Source organism: Agelaius tricolor, unplaced genomic scaffold (assembly GCF_023055355.1).
Source record: "Agelaius tricolor isolate 1412-34295 unplaced genomic scaffold, bAgeTri1.0.p SCAF_128, whole genome shotgun sequence".
Classification (NCBI taxonomy): Eukaryota; Metazoa; Chordata; class Aves; order Passeriformes; family Icteridae; genus Agelaius; species Agelaius tricolor.
In genome coordinates, this window is record NW_027269388.1 from 144,009 (window position 1) to 171,036 (window position 27,028).

Genomic DNA, 27,028 nt, shown 5'->3' on the forward strand with positions numbered 1-27,028 from the left:
AGACTGGCCTTTGCCGTGATTCAGGGTCAGGGTTGGTGTTGTCCACGACGACGGAGCGGCCCCGAGCCAGGGCGGCCGAGCAGGCAGAGACGCAGCGTTGCCACGAGCCCAGCGTGTCCTGGCGGTGACAGGGGTGGCACAGCGGTCACACTGTGGCTCTACAGGCAGGGACACAGCGTGGCCGTGAGCCCAGGGTGCCCTGGAGGTCACACGGGGCTCAGGGACTCACCCTGTTCACGTATTCGTATCCTGCCGGGACCAGGTGCCGCTTCACGAAAGTGGATTTGCCAGCTGAGGGGAAACATTCTCCTTTTTCCTCGCACATTTCCCACAGTTTTCCAACCCTTCTTTCCCCCCTCACATTTTACCTTTTTGGTCTCACATTTTACCTTTTTGGTCTCACATTTCCTGCTCTTTTCCCCCTCACATTTCCCCCTTTTTCCCCTCATGTTTCCTGCCATTTTCCCCTCACGTTTCCCACCTCTTTTCCCCTCACGTTTCCCACCCTTTTCTCCCCTCATGTTTTCCCTTTTCCCCCTCACATTTCCTGCACATTTTTGTCCCATTTCTTACACTTTTCTCCCCTCACATTTCCCCCTTTTCCCCTCAAATTTTCCACCCTTTTTGTCCCCTCACATTTCCCGCCATTTTCCCCCTCACGTTTCCTGCCATTTTCCCCCTCACATTTCCCGCCATTTTCCCCCTCACGTTTCCCGCCATTTTCCCCCTCACGTTTCCCGCCATTTTCCCCCTCACATTTCCTGCCCTTTTCCCAGTTTCTCACCACTTTCCCCCCTCATGTTTTCCGCCCTTTTCTCCCCTCACATATTCCCCTTTTTCCCCTCACATTTTACCCCGCTTTTCTCCTCTCACATTTCCCACCATTTTCCCCTCAAATTTCCCACCATTTTCTCCTCACGTTTCCTGCCCTTTTTCCCCTTACATTTCCCCCCCTTTTCTCCCTTCCCCAGGAATGTTTCCTGCCATTTTCCCCTCCAATTTTCCACCCTTTTCCCCCTCACATTTCCCCCCTTTTTTCCCCTCACATTTCCCTCCCTTTTTCCCCTCACGTTTCCTGCCCTATTTCTCCTCATATTTCCTGCGCTTTTTTGTCCCATTTCCCATCCTTTTCTCCCCTCACGTTTCCCGCCCTTTATTCTCCTCATGTTTCCTGCTCTTCCCCTCACATTTCCTCCCCTTTTCTTCCCTCATGTTTCCTGCCATTTTCCCCTCAAATTTTCCACCCTTTTTCCCCTCACATTTCCTGCCATTTTCTCCTCACGTTTCCCACCCTTTTCTCCCCTCACGTTTTCCCTTTTCCCCCTCACATTTCCTGCACTTTTTTGTCCCATTTCCTACCCTTTTCTCCCCTCACATTTCCCTCCCTTTTCTCCCCTCACATTTCCCCCCTTTCCCCTCAAATTTTCCACCCTTTTTGTCCCCTCACGTTTTCCGCCATTTTCCCCTCACATTTCCTGCCCTTTTCCCAGTTTCTCACCATTTTCCCCCCTCATGTTTTCCGCCCTTTTCTCCCCTCACATATCCCCCTTTTTCCCCTCACATTTTACCCCGCTTTTCTCCTCTCACATTTCCTGCTGTTTCCCCCTCACATTTCCAGCTCTTTTTCCCCTCACATTTCCCACCATTTTCCCCTCACATTTCCCACCATTTTCCCCTCACATTTCTCACCATTTTTCCCCCCTTTTTTCACTTTTCTCCCATTAGGGATCAGAACCAGAGCTGGGTCCATAGCCATTGCAGGGGTCAGTGGTCACTCACTGGTCACTCACTGGTCACTCAGCAGTCACTCACTGGTTACTCACTGGTTACTCAGCAGTCACTCACTGGTTACTCACTGGTTACTCACTGGTCACTCACCCCCAGGGAAGCCGACGGTCAGCAGCACCTCGGGCCTGTCCGACACCAGCTCAGCCTCGGGGACCTCTTGGGTGACTTTGTCCAGGTCACGCTGGGGACAAAGGTCAAAGGTCAGCATTGGGGTCAGGCTGCTCTTGGGGTCAGGAGTCACTCACGGGGTCAGGGGTCACTCACGGGGTCAAAGGCCGGGAGGTCAAAGGGCGCCGGGGCCCAGCCCAGGAACTCTTCCTCAGGAGTCAGGAACCGGAGCCCAGCATTGAGAGCAAACTGGGAATACTGGGATTAACTGGGAGAACTGGGAACACTGGGATCAACTGGGGGAACTGGGATCAACTGGAGAAACTGGGGGAACTGGGAACACTGGGAACACTGGGATCAGCTGGGGGAACTGGGATCAACTGGGAACACTGGGGGAACTGGGATTAACTGGGAACACTGGGATCAACTGGGGGAACTGGGATCAACTGGGGAAACTGGGAATACTGGGGGAACTGGGAACACTGGGATCAACTGGGGGAACTGAGGAGGGACTGAGGGGTGAACTGGGGGCACTGGGGTCAAGTGGGGGAACTAGGTAGTGAACTGGGGGAACTGGGATTAACTGGGAGAACTGGGAACACTGGGATCAACTAGGAAGGACTGGGAGAACTGGGAACACTGGGATTAACTGGGAGAACTGGGAACACTGGGGGAACTGGGATCAACTGGGGAAACTGGGGGAACTGGGAACACTGGGAAGGACTGGGAGAACTGGGAACACTGGGATTAACTGGGGGAACTGGGGGGTGAACTGGGGAAACTGGGAGGGGGCACAGGGTGGAGCTCTCATGGATTTGGGGGTCTCAGGGGCGATTTGGGGGTGTCGGGGGGGATTTGGGGGGGATCCCCAGGGGGTTTTGGGGTCCCAGGGCAGGTTTTGGGGGGTCCCCAGGGGGGTTTTGGGGTCCCAGGGCAGTTTTTGGGGTCCCAGGGCAGGTTTTGGGGTGTCAGGGGGAATTTGGGGGTGTCGGGGGGGATTTGGGGGGGATCCCCAGGGAGTTTTGGGGTCCCAGGGGAGATTTTGGGGTGTCAGGGAGGATTTTGGGGTGTCAGGGGGGATTTGGGGGTGTCAGGGGGGATTTTGGGGGTCCCCAGGGGGTTTTGGGGTCCTACCAATCGGTCACTGCAGGAAAAATCCTTTTTCTTCCTCCCCGGGGCCCAATTCGGGGGGCGTCCGGCGGCGTCTGGGGGGGAAATGGGGGTTTGGGGAGGGGCTGGGACCGCCCCCAGCACCCCAAAATCCCCCAGGACCCCCAAAACTTCCCCCAAATTGCCCAAAATCCCCCAAAATTCCCCCCAGGACCCCCCCATTTTCTCACCCCCCACGTAGAAGCTCTGGGGCACCGACACCTCCACGTCCCCGTTGGCCTGCGGGAGCCAAACCAGTGACACCAGTTCACACCAGTTCACACCAGTGACACCAGTGACACCAGTTCACACCAGTGACACCAGTGACACCAGTTCACACCAGTTCACACCAGTTCACACCAGTTCACACCAGTGACCTCCCCCAACAGCTCCCAGTGCCCCCCCCTTAATTCCCAGCCCCTCCCAGTCCCCCCTCTCAGTTCCCAGTACCTCCCAGTCTCCTCCCAGTCCCTCCCAGTCCCTCCCAGTCCCTCCCAGTCCCCTCCCAGTTCCTCCCAGTGTTCCCCAGTCCCTCCCAGTCCCTTCCCAGCCCCTCCCAGTCCCCCCCATTTCCTTCTCAATCCCTTCCCAGTCCCTCCCCAGTCCCCCCCAGTCCCTCCCAGTGCCCCCCAGCTCCTCCCCAGTGTCCCCACTCGGTTCCCAACAACCTCCCAGTAACTCCCAGTAGCTCCCAATCCCTCCCAGTCCCTTCCCAGTACCCCCCCTCAGTTCCCAGTTCCTTCCCAGTCTCTCCCAGTCCCTCCCAATCCCCTCCCAGTATATCCCAGTATATTCCAATCCCCTCCCAGTCCCCTTTAACTCGCTCCCAGTCCCTCCCAGTCTCTCCCAACCCCCTCCAGTCCCTCCCAATCCCTCCCAGTCCCTCCCAGTCTCTCCCAATCCCCTCCCAGTCCCTCCCAGTATATCCCAATCCCCTCCCAGTCTATCCCAATCCCTTCCCAGTCCCCTTTAACTCGCTCCCAGTCCCTCCCAGTCTCTCCCAATCCCCTCCCAGTCCCTCCCAATATATCCCAGTCTATCCCAATCCCCTCCCAGTATATCCCAGTATATCCCAGTATATCCCAGTATATCCCAATCCCGTCCCAGTATATCCCAGTCTATCCCAATCCCCTCCCAGTATATCCCAGTATATCCCAGTCTCTCCCAATCCCCTCCCAGTATATCCCAGTATATCCCAGTATATCCCAGTCTATCCCAATCCCGTCCCAGTATCTCCCTGTATATCCCAGTATATCCCAGTCTATCCCAATCCCCTCCCAGTATATCCCAGTATATCCCAGTATATCCCAATCCCCTCCCAATATATCCCAGTCTATCCCAATCCCGTCCCAGTATATCCCAGTATATCCCAATCCCCTCCCAGTATATCCCAGTATATCCCAATCCCATCCCAGTATATCCCAGTATATCCCAGTCTCTCCCAATCCCCTCCCAGTATATCCCAATCTATCCCAATCCCCTCCCAGTATATCCCTGTATATCCCAGTCCCTCCCAGTCCCACCTTCTCACACAGGTGCTCCCACATTCCCAGCACTGGTTTCTCTGTAATCCCCGGCCCCGTGGCCACCAACACCTGAATTGAGGGGGGGGGGATCGATCAAACACCCCCAGACCCTTCGGAGGGGGGGATCCCCGAATTTTGGGGGGGGTCCCAGGGGTGGGTTTGGGGGTCCTGGAGGGGGTTTGGGGGTTCCCAGAGTGGGATTTGGGGTTCCCAGGATGGATTTGGGGGTCCCAGGGTGGGTATGGGGGTTCCCAGAGTGGATTGTGGTGTTTCCCAGAGTGGATTTTGGGGTTCCCAGGGTGGATTTTGGGGGTCCCAGGGTGGGTTTGTGATCCCAGGTTGGATTTTGGGCTTCCCGGATGGTTTTGGGGTGTCCCAGAGCGGATTTTGGGGTTCCCAGGAGAGGTTTGGGGGGTCCCAGGGGGGGTTTTGGGGTCCCAGGTTAGATTTGGGGTTCCCAGAGTGGATTTTGGGTTCCCAGAGTGGAGTTTGGGGGTTCCAGGATGGATTTTGGGGGTCCCAGGGGGAGGTTTTGGGTCCCAGGGTGGGTTTGGGGTTCCCAAGTGGAGTTGGGGTTCCCAGGATGGATTGGGGAGTCCCAGGGTGGGTTTGTGGTCCCAGGTCGGATTTTGGGCTTCCCGGATGGTTTTGGGGTTCCCAGAGCGGATTTGGGGTTCCCAGGAGAGGTTTGGGGGTCCCAGGGTTGGATTTTGGTGGTCCCAGGTTGGATTTGGGGGTTCCCAGGTGGATTTTGGGTTCCCAGAGTGGATTTGGGGTCCTAGAGTGAATTTTGGTGTTCCCAGAGTGGATTTTGGTGTTCTCAGGGTGGATTTTGGGTTCCCAGAGTGGATTTTGGGGTTCCAGAGTGGATTTTGGGGTTCCAGGAGGGTTTTGGGGGTCCCCCAGACCTGCAGGGCCACCCCGAGTTTCTCCATCACCGCCTCCACCTTGGCCTGGAACAGCTCCGGGCGCTGCCGGCCCCGGGCGATGCCGAGCTGGTTGGTGAACACCACGAGCTGGGGGGCAGCACCAAAAAATGGGTTTGGGGGGGGATTTGGGGGGGTTGAGAGGATTTGGGGGGATTTAGAGGGTTTGGGGGGATTTTAGAGGGTTTGGGAGATTGTAGGGGTTTGGGGAGGATTTTAAGGGGTTTGGGAGGATGATTTGTAGGGGGTTTGGGGGGATTGTTGGGGGGTTTGAGGAGTCCCTAAAGGGTTTGGGGGGGATTTGTAGAGGGTTTGGAGGGGATTTAAAGGGTTGGGGGATTTTAGAGGGTTGTGGGGTGGGGATTGTAGAGGGTTTGGGGGATTTTAGGGGGTTGGGGGGCATTTTAGGGGGTTTGGGGGGGTTGTTAGGGGGCTTGAGTGATTTGGGGGCTTTGGAGGGGTGTTGAGGGTTTGGGGTGGATTTTAGGGTGGGTTTGGGGGTGGGATTTGTGGGAGGTTTGGGGTGGATTTTAGGGGGTTTGAGGGGATTTTAGAGGGTTTGGGGGATTTTAGAGGGATTGGGGGGATTTTGAGGGTGTGGGGGACATTGTAGGGGGGTTTGAGGAGCACTAAGGGGTTTGGGGGGGGATTTTGGGCCCTTTGGGGGGGATTTAGGGGGGTTTGAGGGGATTTGAAGGGGATTTTAGGGGGTTTGGAGGAGTCCCTAAAGTGTTTGGGGGGGATTTTGGGGGGTTTGGGGGGGATTTTAGGGGGTTTGGGGGGGATTTTGGGGGGTTTGGAGGAGTCCCTAATGGGTTTGGGGGGGGATTTGTGGGTTTGTGGGGGGGGGATTTTAGAGGGGTTTGGGGAAGATTTTAGGGGGTTTGGGGGGGGGTTTTAGGGGGTTGAAGGGGATTTAGGGGAGTTTGGAGGAGCCCCTGAGGGCTTTGGGCCTTTGGAGCTCAATGGGGTCTTGGGGAGGAACCAGAGAGTACAAAAAATGGGGTTTGGGGGGATTTTGGGGGGATTAAGGGGATTTGGGGGGGTCTGGGGGCGGATTTGGGGGGTCTGGGGGGATTTTAGGGGAGTTGGGGAGGTTTGTGGGGGGGTTTGGGATCTCAATGGGGTCTTGTGGGATCCTGAGATGCCCCGAGAGAACGAAATGGAAATGGGATTTTGGGGAGGGGTCTTAAAGGGTTTGGGGGGTCCTGAAGTGATTTGGGGGTCCTGAAGTGATTTTGGGGGTCCCAAGATTGAAATTTTGGGGAGGGGCCTCACCTTGTACCCCTCATTCTGCAGCTGCTTCAACTTTTTGGGGACCTCAGGGTACAAAATCCTTTGAGGTGAAGGAAAAAAAACCAAAACAAAAATTGAGGGTGAGACCCCCAAAACCAACCCCCAGAGCCCCCAAAACCAACCCCCAGACCCCCCAAAAACGCCCCCAGACCCCCCAAAAACGCCCCCAGACCCCCCAAAACCAACCCCCCCAGAGCCCCAAAAACGCCCCCAGACCCCCACAAAAACGCCCCCCAGAAACGCCCCAGACCCCCCAAAAACGCCCCCAGGACCCCCCAAAACGCCCCAGACCCCCCCAAAAACGCCCCCCAGAGCCCCCAAAAACGCCCCAGACCCCCCCAAAAACGCCCCTAGACCCCCCAGAAATGCCCCCAGACCCCCCAAAAACGCCCCCCAGACCCCCCAGAAACGCCCCCAGAGGCCCCAAAAACGCCCCCAGACCCCCCCAGAAACGCCCCCAGAGCCCCAAAAACGCCCCCAGACCCCCCAAAAACGCCCCCAGACCCCCCCAAAAACGCCCCCAGACCCCCCAAAAACGCCCCCAGACCCCCAAAACCAACCCCCACAGAGCCCCAAAAAACGCCCCCAGACCCCCCAAAAAACGCCAACAGACCCCCAAAAACGCCCCCAGACCCCCCAAAAACGCCCCCCAAAAACGCCTCCAGACCCCCCAAAAACGCCCCCCAGACCCCCCCAAAAACGCCCCCCAGAGCCCCCAAAAACGCCCCCAGACCCCCCCAAAAACGCCCCTAGACCCCCCAGAAATGCCCCCAGACCCCCCAAAAACGCCTCCAGACCCCCCAGAAATGCCCCCAGACCCCCCAAAAACACCCCCAGACTCCCCAAAAACGCCCCCAGACCCCCCCAAAAAACGCCCCTAGACCCCCCAGAAATGCCCCCAGACTCCCCAAAAACGCCCCCCAGACCCCCCAAAAACGCCCCCAGACCCCCCCCAAAAACGCCCCCCAGACCCCCCAAAAACGCCCCCAGACCCCCAAAAAACGCCCCCAGACCCCCAAAACCAACCCCCCAGAGCCCCAAAAACGCCCCCAGACCCCCCCCAAACGCCCCCCTCCTCACCTCCAGTCATCGGGGCTGGTGGGGAAAACCTTCCCCGAGCGGGTGGTGATGAGGGTCCCGTCCAGGTCAAACCCTGCAATCTGGGGGGGGGTCCCCAAAACATGGAGGGGTCAGGGACCCCCCCGGGACCCCCAAATCCCAACCCAGGAATTCGGGGAGGGGGGGTTTCAGCCATTTGAGGGGGATTTTTGGGGGTCTTTGTGGGGGGAAAAATGGGTTGAGATTTGGGGGGTCTGGGGTCTTGGAGGGAGGGATTTGGGGGGTCTGAGGGGTCTGGAGTGGAATTTGGGGGAGACTTTGGGGGGTCCAGGAGTGAAAAAGGGAGGCTGAGGGTGAGCTGGGGTCTGAGGGGAATTTGGGGAGGGGAGGGTGTCTCTGAAATGGGGGGGGATGGGCACGGGACCCTCACAATCCCCCTCCCCAAATCCCCCAAAATCCCCCAAAATCCCCCTCCCACAAATCCCCCCAAAATCCCCAAAATCCCCCTCCCCACAAATCCCCAAAACCCCCTCCCCCCAAAATCCCCTCTCCTCAAAACCCTCCCCCCAAAACCCCAAAACCCCCTCCCCCAATCCCCAAACCCCAAACCCCCCACCCCAAATCCCCCTCCCCAAAATCCCCAAATCCTCCTCCCCAAAATCCCCAAATCCCACCCCAACAATCCCCCAAAATCCCCCAATCCCCATCCCCCAAATCCCCAATCCCCCCTCCCCAAAATCCCCTCTCCCCAAAATCCCAAATCCCCCAAAATCCCCAAATCCCCCCACCCCAAAATCCCCTCTCCACAATCCCCCAAAATCCCCAAAATCCCCAAATCCCCCCCTCCCCAATCCCCCACCCCCAAATCCCCCAAAATCCCCAAATCCCCCCCCCAAAATCCCCAAAATCCCCCTCTCCCCAAAATCCAAAATCCCCCAAAATCCCCAAATCCCCCTCCCCAAATCCCAAAATCCCCAAATCCCCCTCCCCAAACATCCCCCAAACCCCTCCCCCACATCCCCCTCCCCCAAAATCCCCCAAAATCCCCCCAAAATCCCCAAATTCCCCACTCCCCCAAAATCCCTGAATCCCCCTCCCAAAAATCCCCAAATCCCCCAAAATCCCCCTATCCCCCTCCCCAAAATCCCCCTCCCCCCTCTCCCTCCCCCAAAATCCCCAATCCCCCAAATCCCCAAATCCCAAAATCCCCAAATCCCCCGCCCCAAAATCCCCAAATCCCCCTCCCCCAAAATCCCCCAAAATCTCCAATACCCCCCTTCCCAAATCCCCCTCCCCCTAATCCGCTCTCCCCAAATCCCCAATCCCCCTCCCCAAAATCCCCCAAAATCCCCAATCCCTGTCCCCAAAATCAGCCTCCCCCCAAATCCGCTCACCCCAAAATCCCCAAAATCCCCTCCCCAATCCCCCCCTCCCCAAAATCCCCAAATCCCCAATCCCCCAAAATCCCCAAATCCCCCTCCCCAAATCCCCCAAAATCCCCAAATCCCCCAATATCCCCAAAATCCCCTCTCCACAAATCCCCCAAAATCCCCAAATCCCCCTCCCCAAAACCCCCCTCCCCAAAATCCCCAAAATCCCCCAAAATCCCCCTCACCCAAAATCCCCAAAATTCCCCTCTCCAAATCCCCCTCCCCAAAATCCCCCAAAATCCCCCTCCCCAAATCCCCCCAAAATCCCCTCCCCAAATCCCCCAATATCCCCAAAATCCCCCTCCCCAAACCCCCCCTTACCTTGGTGCTGGGCAGGACCCCCGAGGGGGTGAAGATGAGGAGGGGTCCCAGTTTCTGCCACCCCCCCCGGGAGGGCTCAGGGGGGGCTCTGTGGGCTGGGGGAGGGTCCTGGGGGGGGCTCGGGGGCCGTTTTTGGGGCTGGGGCTGCGCTGGAGGTGCAGCACCAGGGGGTACCTCCCGTTCACCAGCAGCAGGGTCTGCCCCGGGGCCAGGGTCCCGCAGCGCCCCCGGCCCAAAACGGAGCCCCCGACAGAGCTGGGGTTCACCCCGAGCTGGGGAGCGAAGGGTTAAAGGGTTACGGGCTCCCCCACCCCTAAAATCCCAAAAAAATCCCCCCCCAAAATCCCAAACAAATCCTAAATACCCCCAAAAATCCCCCCCAAACCCGTAAATCCCCCCCAAAATCCCAAAATCCCCCCCAAACTCCCAAAAACCCCCCCAAAATCCCCAAAAAATCCCCACCCCAAAATCCCCAAAACAAAATCCCCCCCAAAAATCCCAAAAAATCCCCCCAAAAATCCCAAAAAATCCCCCCCAAAATCCCAAAAAATCCCCCGCCAAAATCCCCAAAAAATACCCCCCAAAATCCCCAAAAAATACCCCCCAAAATCCAAAAAATCCCCCCCCAAAATCCCAAAAAATCCCCCAAAAAACCCTCCCCAAAATCCCATAAATCCCCCCAAAATCCCCCCAAAATCCCGTAAATACCCCCAAAAAAAATCCCCCCCAAAATCCCAAAAAAATCCCCCCCAAATCCCAAAAAATCCCCCCCCAAAATCCCAAAAAAAACCTCCCCAAAATCCCGTAAATACCCCCCAAAAAAATCTCCCCAAAATCCCATAAACTCCTCAAAAAAATCCCACAAAATCCCCCAAAAACTCTCCCCAAAATCCCATAAATCCCCCCAAAAAACCCTCCCCAAAATCCCATAAATCCCCTCCAAAATCCCCCCCAAAATCCCGTAAATCCCCCCCAAAATCCCAAAAAATCCCCCCCCAAAATCCCAAAAATCCCCCCCCCAAATCCCTTCAAAACCCCTCCAAATCCCCCTAAACCCCCCCTGAGGACCCCCCAAACCCCTTTAAGCACCCCCAAAACTCCCCCAAACCCCTCCAGGACCCCCCCAAAATCCACCCAGAACCCCCCAAAATCCCCCAGACCCCTCTAAGAACCCCAAAACCCCTTTGAGCCCCCCCAAATCCCCCCAGGTCCCCTCCAAATCCCCCTAACCCTCCCCAGGACCCCCCAAAATCCCTTTCAGGACCCCCAAAACTCCCCCAAACCCCTCCAGGACCCCCCAAAATCCACCCAGGACCCCCCAAAACCCTCCCAAAATCCACCCAGGACCCCCAAAACCCCCCCAGGACCCCCCAAAATCCCCAGGACCCCCAAAATCGCCCCACCCCCCCACCTGTGTGACCCGGGCCGTGCCCTCGGCGTAGTTGGCCACGATCTCCACTGTGGGGAGGGGGCACAGTTGGGGACCCCCCCCGAGCCCCCCAAAAATGGGGGACGGGGAGGGGGAACCCACAAAAGTGGCCCCAGAGACTGGACGGGGTTTGGGGGGAATTTGGGGGTTCTGGGGGGGTGAATTTTGGGGTTTTCTGGAGGAAAATATTTGGGGGTTCTGGGGGAGAATTTGGGGGTCCTGGGGAGGAATTTGGGGGTTTTTGGGGGGGGGGAAGTGAAGGGTCCTGAGGGGGGAAAATTTGGGGGTCCCGGGGGAGAATTTGGGGGTGAATTTGGGGTTTTGGGAGTGAATTTGGGGGTCCTGGGGGGTTGAAATTTGGGTGTTCGGGGGGGGGGTGAAATTTGGGGGTCCTGGTGGGGAATATTTGGGGGTCCTGGGGTGAATTTGGGGGGTGAATTTGGGGTTTTTTGGGAGTGAATTTGGAAGTCCCGGGGGGGGAATTTGGGGGTTTTTGGGGGTGAATTTAAGGGCCCTGACGGGGGGAGAATTTGGGGGTTCTGGGGGTGAATTTGGGGGATGAATTTGGGGGTTCTGGTGGGGAATATTTGAGGGTTCTGGGGGGTGAATTTGGGGGTCCTGGGGGGGAATTCAGGGGTTCTGGGGGGAATATTTGGGGGTCCTGGGAGGGAATATTTGGGGGAATTGGGGGGGGGATATTTGGGGGACTTTGGGGGGTGAATTTGGGGGTTCTGGTGGGAAATATTTGAGGGTTCTGGGGGGTGAATTTGAGGGTTCTAGGGGGGAATGTTTGGGGGTTCTGGGGGAAAATATTTGGGGATCCTGGGACTAGAAAATTTGGGGATTCTGGCGGGCGAATTTGGGGGGTCCTGGGGGTGAATTTTGGGAGCGAATTTGAAAGCCTCAGGGGGTGAATGTGGGGGTTCTGGGAGCTGAATATTTGGGGGTCCTGGGGGGGAATTTCTGGGGATCTTGGAGGTGAATTTATGGGTTCTGGGGGGGTGAAATTTGGGGCTCCGAGGGCCAAATTTGGAGGTCTTGGGGAGGATATTTGGGGGCCCTGATAGGGAATGTTTGGGCGTCCTGGGGGGCGAAATTTGAGGGTCCTGGGGGTGAATTTGGGGGCTCTGAGGGCAAAATTTGGAGATCTTGGGGAGAATATTTGGGGGTCCCAGAGAGTGAAATTGAGGGTCCTAGGGGGCGAAATTTGGGTCCTGGGGGGAGAATTTGGAGGTCATGGGGGCGAATTTGGGAGTCATGAGAGGGAGAGAATTTGGGGGTCATGGGAGGGAATACTTGGGGGTTTTGGGGGGTGAATTTGGGAGTCCTGAGGGAGGGAATTTGAGGGCCCTAGTGGAGAATATTTGGGGGTTTTGGAGGTGAATTTGGAGGTCCCAGGGGGTGAAATTTGGGCGCCCTGGGGAGAGAATTTGGGGGATGAATTTGGGGGTCCTGGGGGTTCATTGGGGGGTTCCCATGACCCGTTGGTGGTTGGGGGTCACGGTGCCCATAACCGAGGGCACGGGGGGGTCCTGGGCGGGCTCTGAGGGGGCCCTGGTGGCTCTGGGGGTGGTCCCGGTGTAGTCCCGAGGGGGGTCCCGGGGGTCTCCCCACACCCACCCTGCTGCCGGGAGCACTTGCGGTCGGTGACGCCGGTGAGGGGCCCGCGGCCCAGCAGCACGGGCTGCCCGTCGGGAAGCGCCACGGGCCCGGCCAGACCCCGCAGCTCGGCCCGCATGGCTCCGGAACCGGGACCGGGGCCGGGACCGGCACCGGAACCGGCAACGAGACCGAGACCGGCACCGGAAGCGGCACCGGAGCGACCCCGGCCGGGCACCACAGCCTCTTCCGGTATGCGTGACGTCACTTCCGCATATAGCCCCGCCCTCTTGTTGGGTCATTCCCGCCCTTTTTGTCCTTGCAAAGCCGCGCCCCCTTCAGGCTTCAGCCACGCCCACACACTCTAGGCCACGCCTCTTTACTGACAGGCCGCGCCCCTTTTTGCGCCTCTGAGGCGACTTCCGGTCTTGCTCCGCCGCCGCTTCCGGTGGTTGAGCAGCACCGCTGCGCCCCCTGGCGGTGGAGGACGGGGTGGGTCCTCCAAGGCTGGGGGGGAACTGGGAGGGAACTGGGAGAGGTTTGAGAGGCACTGGGAGGGACTGGGAAGGACTGGGAGGGGTTTGCGGGGCAGTGGGAGGGGCTGGGAGGGGATTGAGGGGCACTGAGAGGGACTGGGAAGGACTGGGGCACTGGGAGGAGTTGGGGGGGGGCACTGGGATAGACTGGGAGGGACTGGGCGAGGTTTGGGGGGGCACTGGGAGGGTCTGGGAAGGACTGGAAGGGACTGGTTTGGACTGGGAGGGGTTTGGCGGGCACTGGGACCACCCCGTGACCCTGTGACCCTCCATGACCTCCCTGTGACTCCCCCGTGACCCCAAGTGCCACCAAGTGTCACCTTTATTGCCTGGGGGGGGGATGGGTGGCCTTTCCTCGTGTCACGACATGGCCCCAGCGTCACGACATGGCCTCGGTGGCCTCGGTGGCCTTGGTGGCCTCGGTGGCCTTGGTGGCCTTGGTGGCCTCGTGTCCCTCTGGGAGCTCTTGTGCCCCCCCCCCCCCCCCCCCGCCCAGTTTGGCTTCGTGCACCCCAGTTTGTTCTGGTGCGCTCCCAGATCATCCTCCTTCGTTCCAGTCCATCCCAGTGCACCCCAGTTCATTCCAGTCCATCCAGGTGCACTCTCAGCCCATCTCAGTGCACTCCCAGTGCATCCCAGTCCATCCCAGTCCATCCCAGTCCATCCAGGTGCACTCCCAGTTCATCTCAGTGCACTCGTGGTTCATCCTCCTTGAATCCAGTTCATCTTGGTGCACTCTCAGCCCATCCCAGTGCACTCCAATCAATCCCAGTTCATTCCAATCCATCCAGGTGCACTCCCAGTCCATCCCAGTCCATCCCAGTGCACTCCAGTCCATCCAGGTGCACTCCCAGTCCATCCCAGTCTATCCCAGTGCACTCTCAGTTCATTCCAGTCCATCCCAGTGCATCCCGGTGCACTCCCAGTTCATCCTCCTCCATTCCAATGCATCTTGGTGCACTCTCAGTCCATCCCAGTGCACTCCAATCAATCCCAGTTCATTCCAGTCCATCCAGGTGCACTCCCAGTCCATTCCAGTCCATCCAGGTGCACCCCCAGTGCACTCCAGTCCATCCAGGTGCACTCCCAGTCCATTCCAGTATACCCAGGTGCACTCCCAGTCCATTCCAGTCCATCCAGGTGCACTCCCAGTGCACGCCAGTTCATTCCAATCCATCCAGGTGCACTCCCAGTCCATCCCAGTCCATCCAGGTGCACTCCCAGTCCATCCCAGTTCATCCGGGTGCACTCCCAGTGCACTCCAGTCCATCCCAGTCCATCCAGGTGCACTCCCAGTGCACTCCCAGTCCATCCCAGTCCATCCAGGTGCACTCCCAGTCCATTCCAGTCCATTCCAGTATACCCAGGTGCACTCCCAGTGCACTCCCAGTTCATCCCAGTCCATCCAGGTGCACTCCAGTCCATTCCAGTCCATCCCAGTCCATCCAGGTGCACTCCCAGTCCATTCCAGTCCATTCCAGTATACCCAGGTCCATCCAGGTGCACTCCCAGTCCACCCCCCCTCCCTCCCACCCTCCCCTCCCCCCTCACACCTCTGTCACCAACCTCCCCCCTCCCCACCCTTTGTCCCCCCCCCCCGCCTCCCCATCCACGCCCCAGCCCTCCCCACGCCCCCCGCCCGCCTTGGGGCTCTCGGGGGCGTCCCCGGGGCTCTCGGGGTGGTGCGGGCAGGGCGAGGCCGGCACCACCTGCCCGCCCTCCTCGCCTCGCAGCTCCCTGCGGTAGAAGTAGGAGAAGTTGGAGACGATGACAGGCACGGGCAGCGAGATGGTGAGCACGCCGGCGATGGCGCACAGCGAGCCCACCAGCTTCCCCCCGACCGTCACCGGCGCCATGTCCCCGTAGCCCACCGTGGTCATGGTGACCACCGCCCACCAGAAGGCCTGAGGGATGGACGTGAAGGCCGTGGCGGCGTCCTCGGCCTCGGCGAAGTAGACGGCGCTGGAGAAGAGCACCACGCCGATGAGGAGGAAGAAGATGAGCAGGCCCAGCTCCCTCATGCTGGCCTTGAGGGTCTGCCCGAGGATCTGCAGGCCGGTGGAGTGGCGGGACAGTTTGAAGACGCGGAAGACGCGCACCAGGCGGATGACGCGGAGCACGGCCAGCGACATGGCGGGCTGGCCGATGCCGCGCTGCCGCGCCAGCTCCGTGCCCAGCGCGATGAAGTACGGGGCGATGGCCGCCAGGTCGATGAGGTTCATGGCGCTGCGGAAGAAAGCCGCCTTGCTGGGGCTGGCCACCAGGCGCACCAGGAGCTCCAGGGAGAACCAGCAGATGCAGATGGTTTCCACCAGGAAGAAAGGGTCGGTCAGGCCGGAGCGCTGGGGAGGAGGAGTGGGGCTGGTGGTGGTGCTGGTGTTGGTGGTGGTGGGGGTGGGAGTGGGCGAGGGCGGCTGCGGGGAGAGAGGAGAGAGGTGGGCGGTGAGGGGGACGTGGAGGAAACGCCGAAATCCATCACCCAGACCCTCAGATCCACCACCCAGACCCTCAGATCCACCACCCAGACCCCCAGATCCACCACCCAGACCCTCAGTTCCACCACCCAGACCCTCAGTTCCACCACCCAGACCCTCAGATCCACCACCCAGACCCCCAGATCCATCACCCAGAGAGATTAACGGGGGTCGGAGATCACCCAGACCCTCAGTTCCACCACCCAGACGCCCAGATCCACCACCCAGACCCTCAGATCCACCACCCAGACCCTCAGATCCACCACCCAGACCCCCAGATCCATCACCCAGAGAGATTAACGGGGGTCGGAGATCACCCAGACCCTCAGTTCCACCACCCAGACGCCCAGATCCATCACCCAGACCCTCAGATCCACCACCCAGACCCCCAGATCCATCACCCAGACCCTCAGATCCACCACCCAGAGAGATTAACGGGGGTTGGAGATCACCCAGACCCTCAGTTCCACCACTCAGACCCCCAGATCCACCACCCAGACCCTCAGTTCCACCACCCAGACCCTCAGATCCACCACCCAGACCCTCAGATCCACCATCCAGAGGGGGTTAACAGGGGTTGGAGACCACCCAAACATGGGTTAACAGGGGTTGGAGACCACCCAGAGCCTCAGATCCACCACCCAGACCCCCAGATCCACCATCCAGAGGGGGTTAACAGGGGTTGGAGACCCCAAATATGAGTTAATGGGGTTGGAGACCACCCAGACCCCCAGATCCACCACCCAGACCCTCAGATCCACGACCCAATATGGGTTAATGGGGTTGGAGACCACACAAATATGGAATAATGAGGTTGGAGACCCCCAAAATGGGTTAACAGGGGTTGGAGACCACCCAGAGCCTCAAATCCACCATCCAGAGAAGGTTAATGGGGGTTGGAGACCCCAAATATGAGTTAATGGGGTTGGAGACCACCCAGACCACCCAGACCCCATGGCAAGGGCCCAGGAGGAGGAGGAGGAGGAGGAGGAGGAGGAAGAAAAGAAAGAAAAGGGCTGAGGATGGTGAGGATGAAGATGAGGATGACAAAGGTGGCGAGGATGATGAGGATGAAGATGAGAAGGATGAGGATGGTGAGGATGGCCATGATGAGGATGATGAGAATGGTGACAATGACAACCAAGGACAATGATAATGATGAGGACAAAGATGGTGACAATGGCGCTGAAGATGATGAAGATGATGAGGATGGTGACAATGACAACCAAGGATGATGAGGATGATGAAGATGATGACCATGACACTGAGGATGATGAGGATGATGACAATGATACCAAAGATGATGAGGATGATGAGAATGGTGACAATGACACCAAGGAGGATGAGGACGATGAGAAAGGTGACAATGACAACCAAGGACAACGATGATGATGGAGACAAGGATGGTGACAATGGCGCTGAAGATGATGAGGATGATGAGGATGATGAGGATGCTGACACTGAAGATGGCGAGGATGGTGACAATGACACCAAAGATGATGAGGACAATGAGGATGGTAACAGTGACACCAAGGATGATGAGGATGATGAGAATGACACCAAAGACGATGAGGATGATGATGATGGTGACAATGACACTGAAGATGATGAGGATGATGAGGATGGCCATGATGAGGATGATGAGAAACGTGACAATGACAACCAAGGACAATGATAATGATGGGGACAAGGATGGTGACAATGGCACTGAAGATGATGAGGATGATGAAGATGATGGAGATGCTGACACTGACACTGAAGATGATGAGGATGGTGACAATGACACTGAAAATTATGAGAGCGATGAGGACATGGTGACAGTAACACTGAGGATGATGAGGATGATGAGAATGGTAACAATGACACCAAGGATGATGAGGATGATGAGGATGATGAGGATGATGACAATGACACCAAAAACGATGAGGATGATGAGAATGGTGACAATGACAACCAAGGACAATGATGATGATGGGGACAAGGATGGTGACAATGGCGCTGAAGATGATGAGGATGATGAGGATGATGAGGATGGTGACAATGACACCAAAGATGATGAGGACAATGAGGATGGTAACAATGACACCAAGGATGATGAGGATGATGAGGATGATGGCAATGACACCAAAGACAATGAGGATTATGAGAATGGTGACAATGACAACCAAGGACAACGATGACGATGGGGACAATGGCGCTGAAGATGATGAGGATGATGAGGATGATGAGGATGCTGACACTGAAGATGACGAGGATGGTGACAATGACACCAAAGACGATGAGGACGATGAGAATGGTGGCAATGAAAACCAAGGACCACGATGATGATGGGGACAAGGATGGTGACAATGGTGCTGAAGATGATGAGGATGATGAGGATGGTGACAACGACACCAAAGATGATGAAGATGATGACAACGACCCCGAAGATGATGAGGATGACGAGAATGGCACCACCACCACCACCACCACCAACCCCGACTCCGCCCAACCCCGCCGCGCTCACCTCTCCCTCAGCTCCCGCCCGGAACTGCGGCAGCGTCTCCAGGCAGAACACCACGATGGACACCAGGATGACCAGCACGGACAGCAGGGCCACCACCCTGGCGGCCGGCGAGCTCTCGGGGTGCTCGCACAGCAGCCACGCCCGCCGCCTCAAGCCCCCGCGCGGCAGCGCCGGCGGCTCCTCCACCGAGAACCCTTCGGCCTCGCGCAGCCGCTCCTCCGCCTCGTCCCCGAGCTGGTAGAACCTCATCTCCTCCAGGAACACGTCCAGAGGCACGTCCGGGGGCCTCCTGAGCCGGCCCCCGCTCTGGTAGTAGTACAGCACGGCCCCGAAGGCGCCGCGGTGGCGGTCGAAGAAATACTCGCGGCGCTGGGGGTCGAAGAAGCGGCGCCGGCGCCGGGGGTCGCCCAGGAGGGTGTCGGGGAAGCGCCGCAGCGTCCGCACCAAGGTCTCGAAGCGCCGGCCGGCCACGTTGATGGCCACGCGCTCGCAGCAGCCCAGAGGCTCCCCCATGCCCGCGGGGACGCCCCCGGAGCCCCGGGGCACGGGCGGGGCCGAGGGCACCGAGGGCAGCCTGGGCGAGTGAGGGGAGGCAGGGTTGGGGTGGCTCGCGAGGGTTTGGGGGTTTCGGGAGCCGTGCAGGGGCGCTGCGAGCTGAGGGGAGCCCAAAGGTCTTGAAGGGTCTTTGCAGCTTCAGGAGGTCCCTAAATTATTGGGGGGGTCCTTGAAAATTTGGGGGAGCCCCCCCCAGCCAAGCTCTTGAGGGACCCTCAAGGGCGTTGAAGGTGAATCTGCAGAGGAACCTCAAGGTTCTTCAGCGCTGAGGACAACCCAAGACTCTTGAGGGACCACCGAAATATTTGGGGTCCGCAATGGGACCCTAAAGATTCGGGGGAATCCCTAGAATATTTGGGGTCTACAACGTTGGAGGACCCCAAACTTTTGGGGGTCCAACCGTGGTTCTACAACGTTGGAGGAACCTCAAGGTCCTTCAGGGTTGGGGGCAGTCCAAAAGGTTTTGGGGTTTTTAAGGCTTTTGGAGGGTCCCAAGTTGAGAGGAACCCTAAATTGCTGGAGGGTCCCAATGGGACCTTAAAGATTTTGGGGCAACCCCAAATTATTGGGGGTCCCAATGGGATCCTAAAGATTTGGGGCAATCCTAAAATATTTGGGGTCTATAACATTGGAGGAACCTCAAGGTTCTTCAGGGTTGGGGGCAGATCAAAGGGGTTTGGGGTTTTAAGACTTTTGGAAGGTCCCTGCTAGTGAGGGCAGCCCTAAATTGTTGGGGGGGGGTCCAATGGGGTCCTAAAGATTTGGGGAACCCCTAAAATATTTGAGGTCCCAATGGGACCATAAAGATTCGGGGGAACCCCTGAAATATTTGGGGTCTACAACGTTGGAGGAACCTCAAGGTCCTCCAGGATTGGGGGCAGACCAAAAGATTTTGGGGTTTTTAAGACTCTTGGAAGGTCCCTACAAGTTACGGGGAGCCCAAAATTCTTGGGGGTCCCAATGAGACCCTAAAAATTGGGGGAACCCCTAAAATATTGGGGGTCTACGATGTTGGAGGACCCCAAAATTTTGGGGGTCCAACCGTGGTTCTACAACGTTGGAGGAACCTCAAGGTCCTTCAGGGTTGGGGGACACCCCAAGAGGTTTTGGGGTTTTTAAGACTTTTGGAGGGTCCCTACAAGTGAGGAGACCCCAAAATTCTTGGGGGTTCCAATGGGACCCTAAAAATTGGGGGAACCCCTAAAATATTGGGGGTCTACAACGCTGGGGGGCCCCAAACTTTTGTTTGGGTTCTACGGCGTTGGAGGAACCTCAAGGTCCTTCAGGATTGGGGGCAGACCAAAAGGTTTTGGGGTTCTTAAGACTTTTGGAGGGTCCCTACAAGTTGAGGGGACCCCTAAATGCTTGGGGGGGTCCCAATGAGACCCTAAAAATTGGGGGAACCCCTAAAATATTGGGGTCCACAATGCTGGAGGAACTTCAAGGTTCTTCAGAGTTCGGGACACCCTAAAAAGGTTTTGGGGTTTTTAAGACTTTTGGAGGGTCCCTACAAGTTCAGGCTACCCCAAAATTCTTGGGGGTCCCTAAAAATTTGGGGAACCCCCGAGCTCTTGAGGGACCCTCAAAGGCCTTGAAGGTGAAGCTACAGAGGAACCTCAAAGTTCTTCAGCGTTGGGGACACCCCAAAACTCTTGAGGAACCCCAAAATTCTTAAGGGTCCTAATGGGACCCTAAAATATTTGGGGACCCCTAAAATATTTGGGGTCTACAACATTGGAGGACCCCAAAATTTTGGGGGTCCTACAACGTTGAGGGAACCTCAAGGTCCTGCAATGTTGGGGACGCCTTTGGGGACTTTTTGGGGTCCCTAAAAATTTGGGGAACCCCTGAATTTTTTGGGGTGCAAGAAGACCCAAGGAGTGGGGGGGATCCCTAAAATTTTGAGGAACCTCAAGGTTGGGGACACCCCAAAACTCTTGGGGGGGGGTCCAAGAAGACCCTAAAAAATTTGAGGGTCCCCCCTAAATTTTTGGGAGTAACAGAATTGGGGTTTTTGGGGGTCCTACAGATTTTGGGGACCCCCTAAATTTGTTGGGGGGGGTCCCAGGGTGACCCCAAATCCTTTTGAGGACCTTTGGGGCGTGACCCCAAAAATTTGGGGGACCCCAAAAATGTTTGGGGTTGGCAGAGCTGGGTGGGTCCTTGGGGAACCTCGAGGTCCTCGGGGGGGTTTTACGGTGACCCCAAAAGATTTGGGGGACCCCAAACCTGTCCCTGGTGTCCCCAAGCCACCGGACCCCTGTCACTGAGTGTCCCCCGACCCCCAATTGTCCCCAAGCCCCCTCATCAAGTGTCCCCCCCCTTTCTGTGTCACCCGTGGTGTCCCCAAGGTGTCCCCAGGGGGGTCCCCAAGGTGTCCCCAGGGGGGTCCCCAACACCTGGCACCGGCCTGGCCCCTGTCCCCGGGGTGTCCCCAAACCCCGGCCCTGCTCTCCCTGGTCCCCACCCTGTCCCCAGGTGTCCCCCTCCCTGTCACCAGGTGTCCCCTGCCACCGGGGGGGGGTCCCCAAATCCTCCTGACCCCTGGCCCGGGGGTGTCCCTGGGGTGTCCCTGGGGTGTCCCTGCTGTCCCTGCTGTCCCTGGGGGTGTCCCTGGGGGTGTCCCAGGGGTGTCCCTGGGGTGTCCCGTCCCCCCCCCCCTCACCCTTGTCACCAAGTGTCACCAGGTGTCCCCAACCCGCCGTCCCCGCGTGCCCCCTCCCACGTCACCCGGGTGTCCCCAACTCTCCCCCCTCCCCCGGGCCCCTGCCCGTGTCACCGGGGTGTCCCCGACCCGCCGGTCCCGCTGTCACCGCCGCTGTCCCGTAAACAGGGTGACAGCAGCGACAGCAGCAGGGTGGCCCCGCGGTGTCGGGTTCCCCCCCGCGCTAAAAATAACGGGGGGGGGGGGGGTGACCGGACACCCGGGTCCTCCCCCCCCCCCCCCACACCCACGGGGTCACCGAGTGTCCCCAATGGGGGGGGGGAGACACCGGACCGGACACCGGAGTCACCGAGTGTCCCCAAGGGGTGGGGGGCGACATCCCCGGGGGGGGGGGGGGGGGGGGAGGTGACCGGACTGGACATCGGGGTCCCCCCCCCACACCCACGGGGTCACCGAGTGTCCCCAAAGGGGGGGGGGGACACCGGACTGGACATCGGGGGACATCGGGGTCCTCCTCCCCCCCGCCCCATGGGGTCACCGAATGTCCCCAAGACGGTGGGGGGGGGGACACCCGGGTCCTCCTCCTCCGCCCCCACCTCTGGGGTCACCGGGTGTCCCCAAGGGTGGGGGGGGGGGGGGGGGGGGGGGCTGACCGGACGCCCTGGGGTCACTAAATGTCCCCAAGGAGGCGGGGGGGGATGACCGGACTGGACATCGGGGTCACCGATTGTCCCCAAGGAGGGGGGGGGGACACCCCTGGGGGGAGGGAGGGGGAGGGGAACGGGTGTCGCCCCTCCCCCATGGCAGAACCCCCCTAATGGGGGGACGAAGGGGTGGTGCCCCTCCCCACCGTTGCCATGGCAACGGGACGAGGGTGGCACCCTGATTACCTCGGGGGGGGAGGGGGGAATGTCACCTCGGTTGTCATGGCAACGACACGAATTCCCTCGACACCCCCCCAAAATTCCTGGTTGTAACCCTGGTTACCATGGCAACGACCCGTTGCTATGAAGGCGGGGGAAGCACACACAGAGGATGTTCCCCGTTGCCATGGAAACCCCGGTTGCTACGAAGAGGCCCCGCCCCCGTCGCTATGGGGCGCGGCCACCGTGTTGCTACGGCCAAGCCACGCCCCTTAGTGTCCAACAAGCCACGCCCCCAGCGGCGGTAACCCCGCCTTAAGCCGCGCCTCCATCGTTAGCCCCGCCCACCCCTCCCCTTAACCGTTACCGGCCCCTCCCCGCTTTTCCGCTGCCGTCACTTCCGGTCTCTCCCTCACTTCCGCTGGCGCCGCGGCGGCCGCGCATGCGCTGCGGGGAGGCGCGCGCGGAGCGGCCGGGCCGGAGGGAGCGCGGGGTCCGTGAGGGCCGCGGGGCGGCGGGGCCGGGCCCTGAGGGGAACCGAGGGGTCCTTAGGGGAACCGAGGGGGGACCGGCGCGGAAGGACCCGGGGAGGAAACGGGGAGAGGCCTGGAGGGGCGGGGTGTCGTGGGGGGGGCTGGGATGGGTGTGTGAGGATGAGGGGGGGGCGCTGCCGTGAGGGGTGGGGGGGCTGAGGGCGGTTATGGGGAGTGGGGGAGGGGTTTTGGGGGGGTTTTGGGGGTCTCAGGGTGGTTATGGGGGGTGGGGGAGGGGTTTTGGGGGGGTTTTGGGGGTTTCGATTTTGTTTCTGGGGGTCTGGGGTGTCAGGAGGGGATTTTGGGGGGTCTGGGGGTGGTTGATGTGGAGTTAGTAAGGCCCAGGAGGGTTTTGAGGGGTTCTAGGTGAGGTTTTGGAGGTCTGGAATGAGTCTGGGGGTGCCCAGGGTGGGGTGAGAGTGGCCCAGAAAGATTTTGGAGCATCCCAGATAGGGTCATAGGCGTCTGGGGGTGTCTGGGCTGGGGTTATTGGGGTTATGAGGGGATTTTGGGGGGTCTGGGGGTGGCTGGTGTGGGGTGAGGGGGTCCCAGGTGGGGTTTTGGGATTGGGGTGAGTTTTTAGGGGTCCGGTGTGGGGTGAAGTGGTTAAAATGAAGGGCAGAATTTGGGGATTTTTGGATATTTTAGGATGACCTTGGGTGGGTTCAGAGGGTCCTGACCCACCCTGTGTCCCCCCAGAGCCCCCCAGGATGACGCAGTTCCTGCCCCCCAACCTTTTGGCCCTTTTTGCCCCCCGGGACCCCATCCCTTACCTGCCCCCCCTGGAGAAGTTACCCCATGAGAAGCACCACAACCAACCCTACAGCGGCATCGCGCCCTACATCCGCGAGTTCGAGGTACCCCAAAACCCCCGGGACCCCCAGAACCCTCCCCAGACCCCCCAAAATCCTCCTCAGAACCCTAAAACCCTCCCCAGACCCCCAGAATCCCCGCAAACCCCACCCCAGAACTCCCAAAACCACCCCAGAATCCCCCAGAACTCCCTAAAACCACACCAGACTCTCACAACCCTCCCCAGACCCACAAAACCCCACCCCAGAATCCCTCAGACCCCCAAAACTCCACCCCAGAACTCCCCAAAACTGCCCTGGAAACCCCATAATCGCCCCCAAAACCCCACCCCAGACCCCCAAAATTTCCCCCCAGAAGTTCCCAAAACCACCCCAGACCCCCAAACCCCACCCCAGAACTCCCCAAAACAGCCCCAGACCCCCACAATTCTCCCCTGCATCCCCCTAAATCCCCCATAACCCCATCCTGGACTCCCCCAAGACCCCCAAAACCCCACCCCAGAACTCCCCAAAACAGCCCCAGACCCCCAGAATCCTCCCCTGCAGCCCCCCAAATCCCCCATAACTCCAACCTAGACTCCCCCCAAACCCCCTCCCCATCCCCAAAACCTTCCCCAGACCCCCAAGATCCCCCCAGAAGTTCCCCAAACCACCCCAGACCCCCAAAACTGCCCCAGACCCCCAGAACTCCCCAAAACTGCCCTGGACCCCCACAATTCTCCCCTGAATCCCCCCAAATCCTCCATAACCCCATCCTGGACTCCTCCCAAACCCCAAAACCCCTCCCCACCCTCAAAACCTTCCCAGACCCCCAAAATCCCCCACGACCCCCAAATCCCCAACCCAGAACTTCTCAAAACCCCACCCCAAACCCCCAAAATCCCCGCCCAGAACCCCCCAAAACCCCACCCCAAACCCCCACAATTCTCCCCCGAATCCCCCCAAATCCCCATAACTCCACCCTAGACTCCCCCCAGATCCCCTCCCCAACCCCAAAACCCTCCTGGGCCCCCCCAAACCCCTCCTGGACCCCCCCAAACCCCCTCTGTGTCCCCCCAGGACCCCCGCGATGCCCCCCCTCCGACGCGCGCCGAGACGCGCGAGGAGCGCATGGAGCGCAAGGTACGTCCAGAACCCCCCCAAAACTGGGGACAAACCCCCCCAAAACTGGGGGCAGACCCCTCCAGGGGGGCTCAGCCCCCTCCCCACCAGTTTGGGGACCCTGGGGGGGGGTCCCCAAAACTGGCACCCCCCTAAATTTCAGCTCGTTCTCAGTGCAGAATTTGGTTTATCCCCCCCCCTCCCCGGGTTTTAGGGGATCCTCTTGGGTTGTGCTCCCTCTCCACTGCTGGAATTTTTTGGGGTCCTCTCTGGATTTTGGGGGGCTGTGGGTGGAACCTGTGGGTTTGGGGACCCCCTGAGGTGACCCCAACCCCCATTTTTTGGTCATTTTCCCCCCTTTTTTTCCCACAACAGCGGCGGGAGAAGATCGAGCGAAGGCAGCAGGAGGTGGAGTCCGAGCTCAAGCTCTGTGAGTTTGGGGGGGGTCCCGTGGGGCTGGGGGTGGTCTTGGGGTGCTGAGGGGGGTCCTGGGGGGCTGGAGGGGTTCCCTCTTTTCCTCTGACCCCTCCTGACCCCCCTTTTTTTCTCCTCTCCCCCAGGGGACCCCCACAATGACCCCAATGCTCAAGGAGATGCCTTCAAAACCCTGTTCGTGGCCAGAGTGGTGAGTGCTGGGGGGAGGAAATGGGGTCCCCCTCAATTTGGGGGGAGTCAAGCCCATTTTTGGGGTTTCTCCAGGCCCTTAGGGGTCTCCTCTCAATTTTTAGGGTTCCCCAATCCATGTGGTCCCCCCTTAATTGTGGGTTCTCCCCCCAGCCCATGAGATCTACATGTGGAGCTCCATGGTGCTCCCCCCTAATTTATGGGGTTCCCTTCAATCTTTGGGATCTTCTCCAGATTCCCATGGGGTTTTCCCCATCTTTGGGATCCCCCAGTTCTTGGGAACTCCCCCTCCCCCCAATTTTGGGGTCACCCTTCCTCGTTTCTTCCCAGAATTACGACACGACGGAGTCGAAGCTGCGCCGAGAGTTTGAGGTTTACGGCCCCATCAAGAGGGTGAGTGGGGGGGGTCACCCCCAAAAAATGCCCCCCTTGACCACCCTGTGCTGTCCAGGGGGGGTCACACCTGTGTGTGTGTGTGTCCCCACCCCTATTTTTGGGGTCCCTCACCTGTGCCCACCTGTCCCCCACCTGCAGATCTACATGGTGTACAACAAGCGCTCGGGGAAGCCACGTGGCTACGCCTTCATCGAGTACGAGCACGAGCGGGACATGCACTGTGAGTACCCCCAAACCCCCCCGCCCCCCGGAGCCCCAAAATCCCCCAGCCCCCCCCACTCCGCATGTCTGACCCCCCCACTCACACCTGGGGGGCCCCGTGGCTCCCCCCAGGTCGGGCACCAGGTAAGTACCAGGGTGGGGCGTGGCCAAGTGAGGCTACAGGTGGCCCAAGGTACAGGTGGTCAAGGTACAGGTGGACAAGATACAGGTGGCTGAGGTACAGGTGACCAAGGCTACCAGCGGTCAAGGCTACAGGTGGCCAAAGCTACCGGTGGCCAAGGCTACCAGCGGTCAAGGGTACAGGTGGCCAAAGCTACCGGTGGCCAAGGCTACCAGCGGTCAAGGGTACAGGTGGCCAAAGCTACCGGTGGCCAAGGGTTCAGGTGGCCAAAGCTACCGGTGGTCAAGGATTGAGGTGGACAAAGTACAGGTGGTCAAGGGTTCAGGTGGTCAAGATACAGGTGACCACAACTACCAGTGGTCAAGGGTTCAGGTGCACAAGATACAGGTGACCACAACTACCAGTGGTCAAGGGTTCAGGTGGTCAAGATACAGGTGGCCAAGGCTACCAGTGGTCAAGGTTACAGCGTTTGGGTGGCCAAACAAGAGGTTTGGACCGGGCTACCAGTGGTCAAGGGCACAGGTGGCCAAATTTACAGGTGCACAGGGCTCCAGGTGACCCAGTTTTAGGTGGCCAAGGCTACAGGTGGCCAAAGTACCAGCCACTGCTCGACTACAGGCGGTGGCCAAGGCCGTGGTTGGCCAAGGCAAGCTGAGGGACAGGTGGTGGCCAAGGTACCAGCAGAGCCAAGACTACACGTGGTGGCCCAAGGAGAGGCAAAGCTGCAGGTGGTGGCCAAGGCTCCAGGTAGCCAAGGTTATGGCTGGCCAATGGCATGGTTGGCCAAGGCTACAGTTGGCCAAGGCTACAGTTGGCCAACCTGCAATCAGTCAAGGCGAGCATTGACCAAGGTTCCAGGTGGCCAAACTTCAGGCAACCGAGGCTACGGTTGGCCAAGGCTATGGTTGGCCAAGGCTCCACGTAGCCAAACAGGCAACCAAGGCTACGGTTGGCCAAGACTGCAGTTGATTGCTCAAGGCTCCCATTGG

The 27,028-nt window shown here is 59.1% G+C and overlaps 3 protein-coding genes across 3 annotated transcripts in view; 1 reads left to right on the forward strand and 2 right to left on the reverse strand.

The window, feature by feature from the left end:
• The window catches only part of PNKP (polynucleotide kinase 3'-phosphatase), a 13,940-nt gene extending 1,042 nt beyond the window's left edge, over positions 1 to 12,898 (reverse strand). The window contains 14 exon segments of the mRNA XM_071420214.1: positions 9 to 118; positions 230 to 291; positions 1,879 to 1,969; positions 2,053 to 2,145; positions 3,031 to 3,101; positions 3,237 to 3,285; positions 4,569 to 4,640; positions 5,480 to 5,587; positions 6,776 to 6,833; positions 7,874 to 7,953; positions 9,604 to 9,681; positions 9,684 to 9,875; positions 11,015 to 11,061; positions 12,653 to 12,898. Coding sequence (XP_071276315.1) covers positions 9 to 118; positions 230 to 291; positions 1,879 to 1,969; positions 2,053 to 2,145; positions 3,031 to 3,101; positions 3,237 to 3,285; positions 4,569 to 4,640; positions 5,480 to 5,587; positions 6,776 to 6,833; positions 7,874 to 7,953; positions 9,604 to 9,681; positions 9,684 to 9,875; positions 11,015 to 11,061; positions 12,653 to 12,770 — 1,229 coding nt within the window. The 5' untranslated portion in view covers positions 12,771 to 12,898.
• A 71-nt stretch (positions 12,899 to 12,969) lies between these two features.
• LOC139586646 (potassium voltage-gated channel subfamily A member 7-like) lies at positions 12,970 to 22,226 on the reverse strand. The gene is made up of 4 exons (XM_071420192.1): positions 22,218 to 22,226; positions 18,148 to 18,801; positions 14,749 to 15,581; positions 12,970 to 13,138 (listed from the first exon to the last, which is right to left on the reverse strand). Exons 1-4 carry the CDS (start codon positions 22,224 to 22,226, stop codon positions 12,970 to 12,972), a joined length of 1,665 nt encoding a protein of 554 aa, XP_071276293.1.
• A 358-nt stretch (positions 22,227 to 22,584) lies between these two features.
• SNRNP70 (small nuclear ribonucleoprotein U1 subunit 70) overlaps positions 22,585 to 27,028 on the forward strand; it is a 7,473-nt gene continuing 3,029 nt past the window's right edge. Inside the window, exons 1-7 of the mRNA XM_071420193.1 lie at positions 22,585 to 22,723; positions 23,463 to 23,620; positions 24,635 to 24,697; positions 25,052 to 25,106; positions 25,237 to 25,301; positions 25,631 to 25,693; positions 25,835 to 25,938. Coding sequence (XP_071276294.1) covers positions 23,474 to 23,620; positions 24,635 to 24,697; positions 25,052 to 25,106; positions 25,237 to 25,301; positions 25,631 to 25,693; positions 25,835 to 25,938 — 497 coding nt within the window. The 5' untranslated portion in view covers positions 22,585 to 22,723; positions 23,463 to 23,473. The remainder of the gene's footprint in view (positions 22,724 to 23,462; positions 23,621 to 24,634; positions 24,698 to 25,051; positions 25,107 to 25,236; positions 25,302 to 25,630; positions 25,694 to 25,834; positions 25,939 to 27,028) is intronic.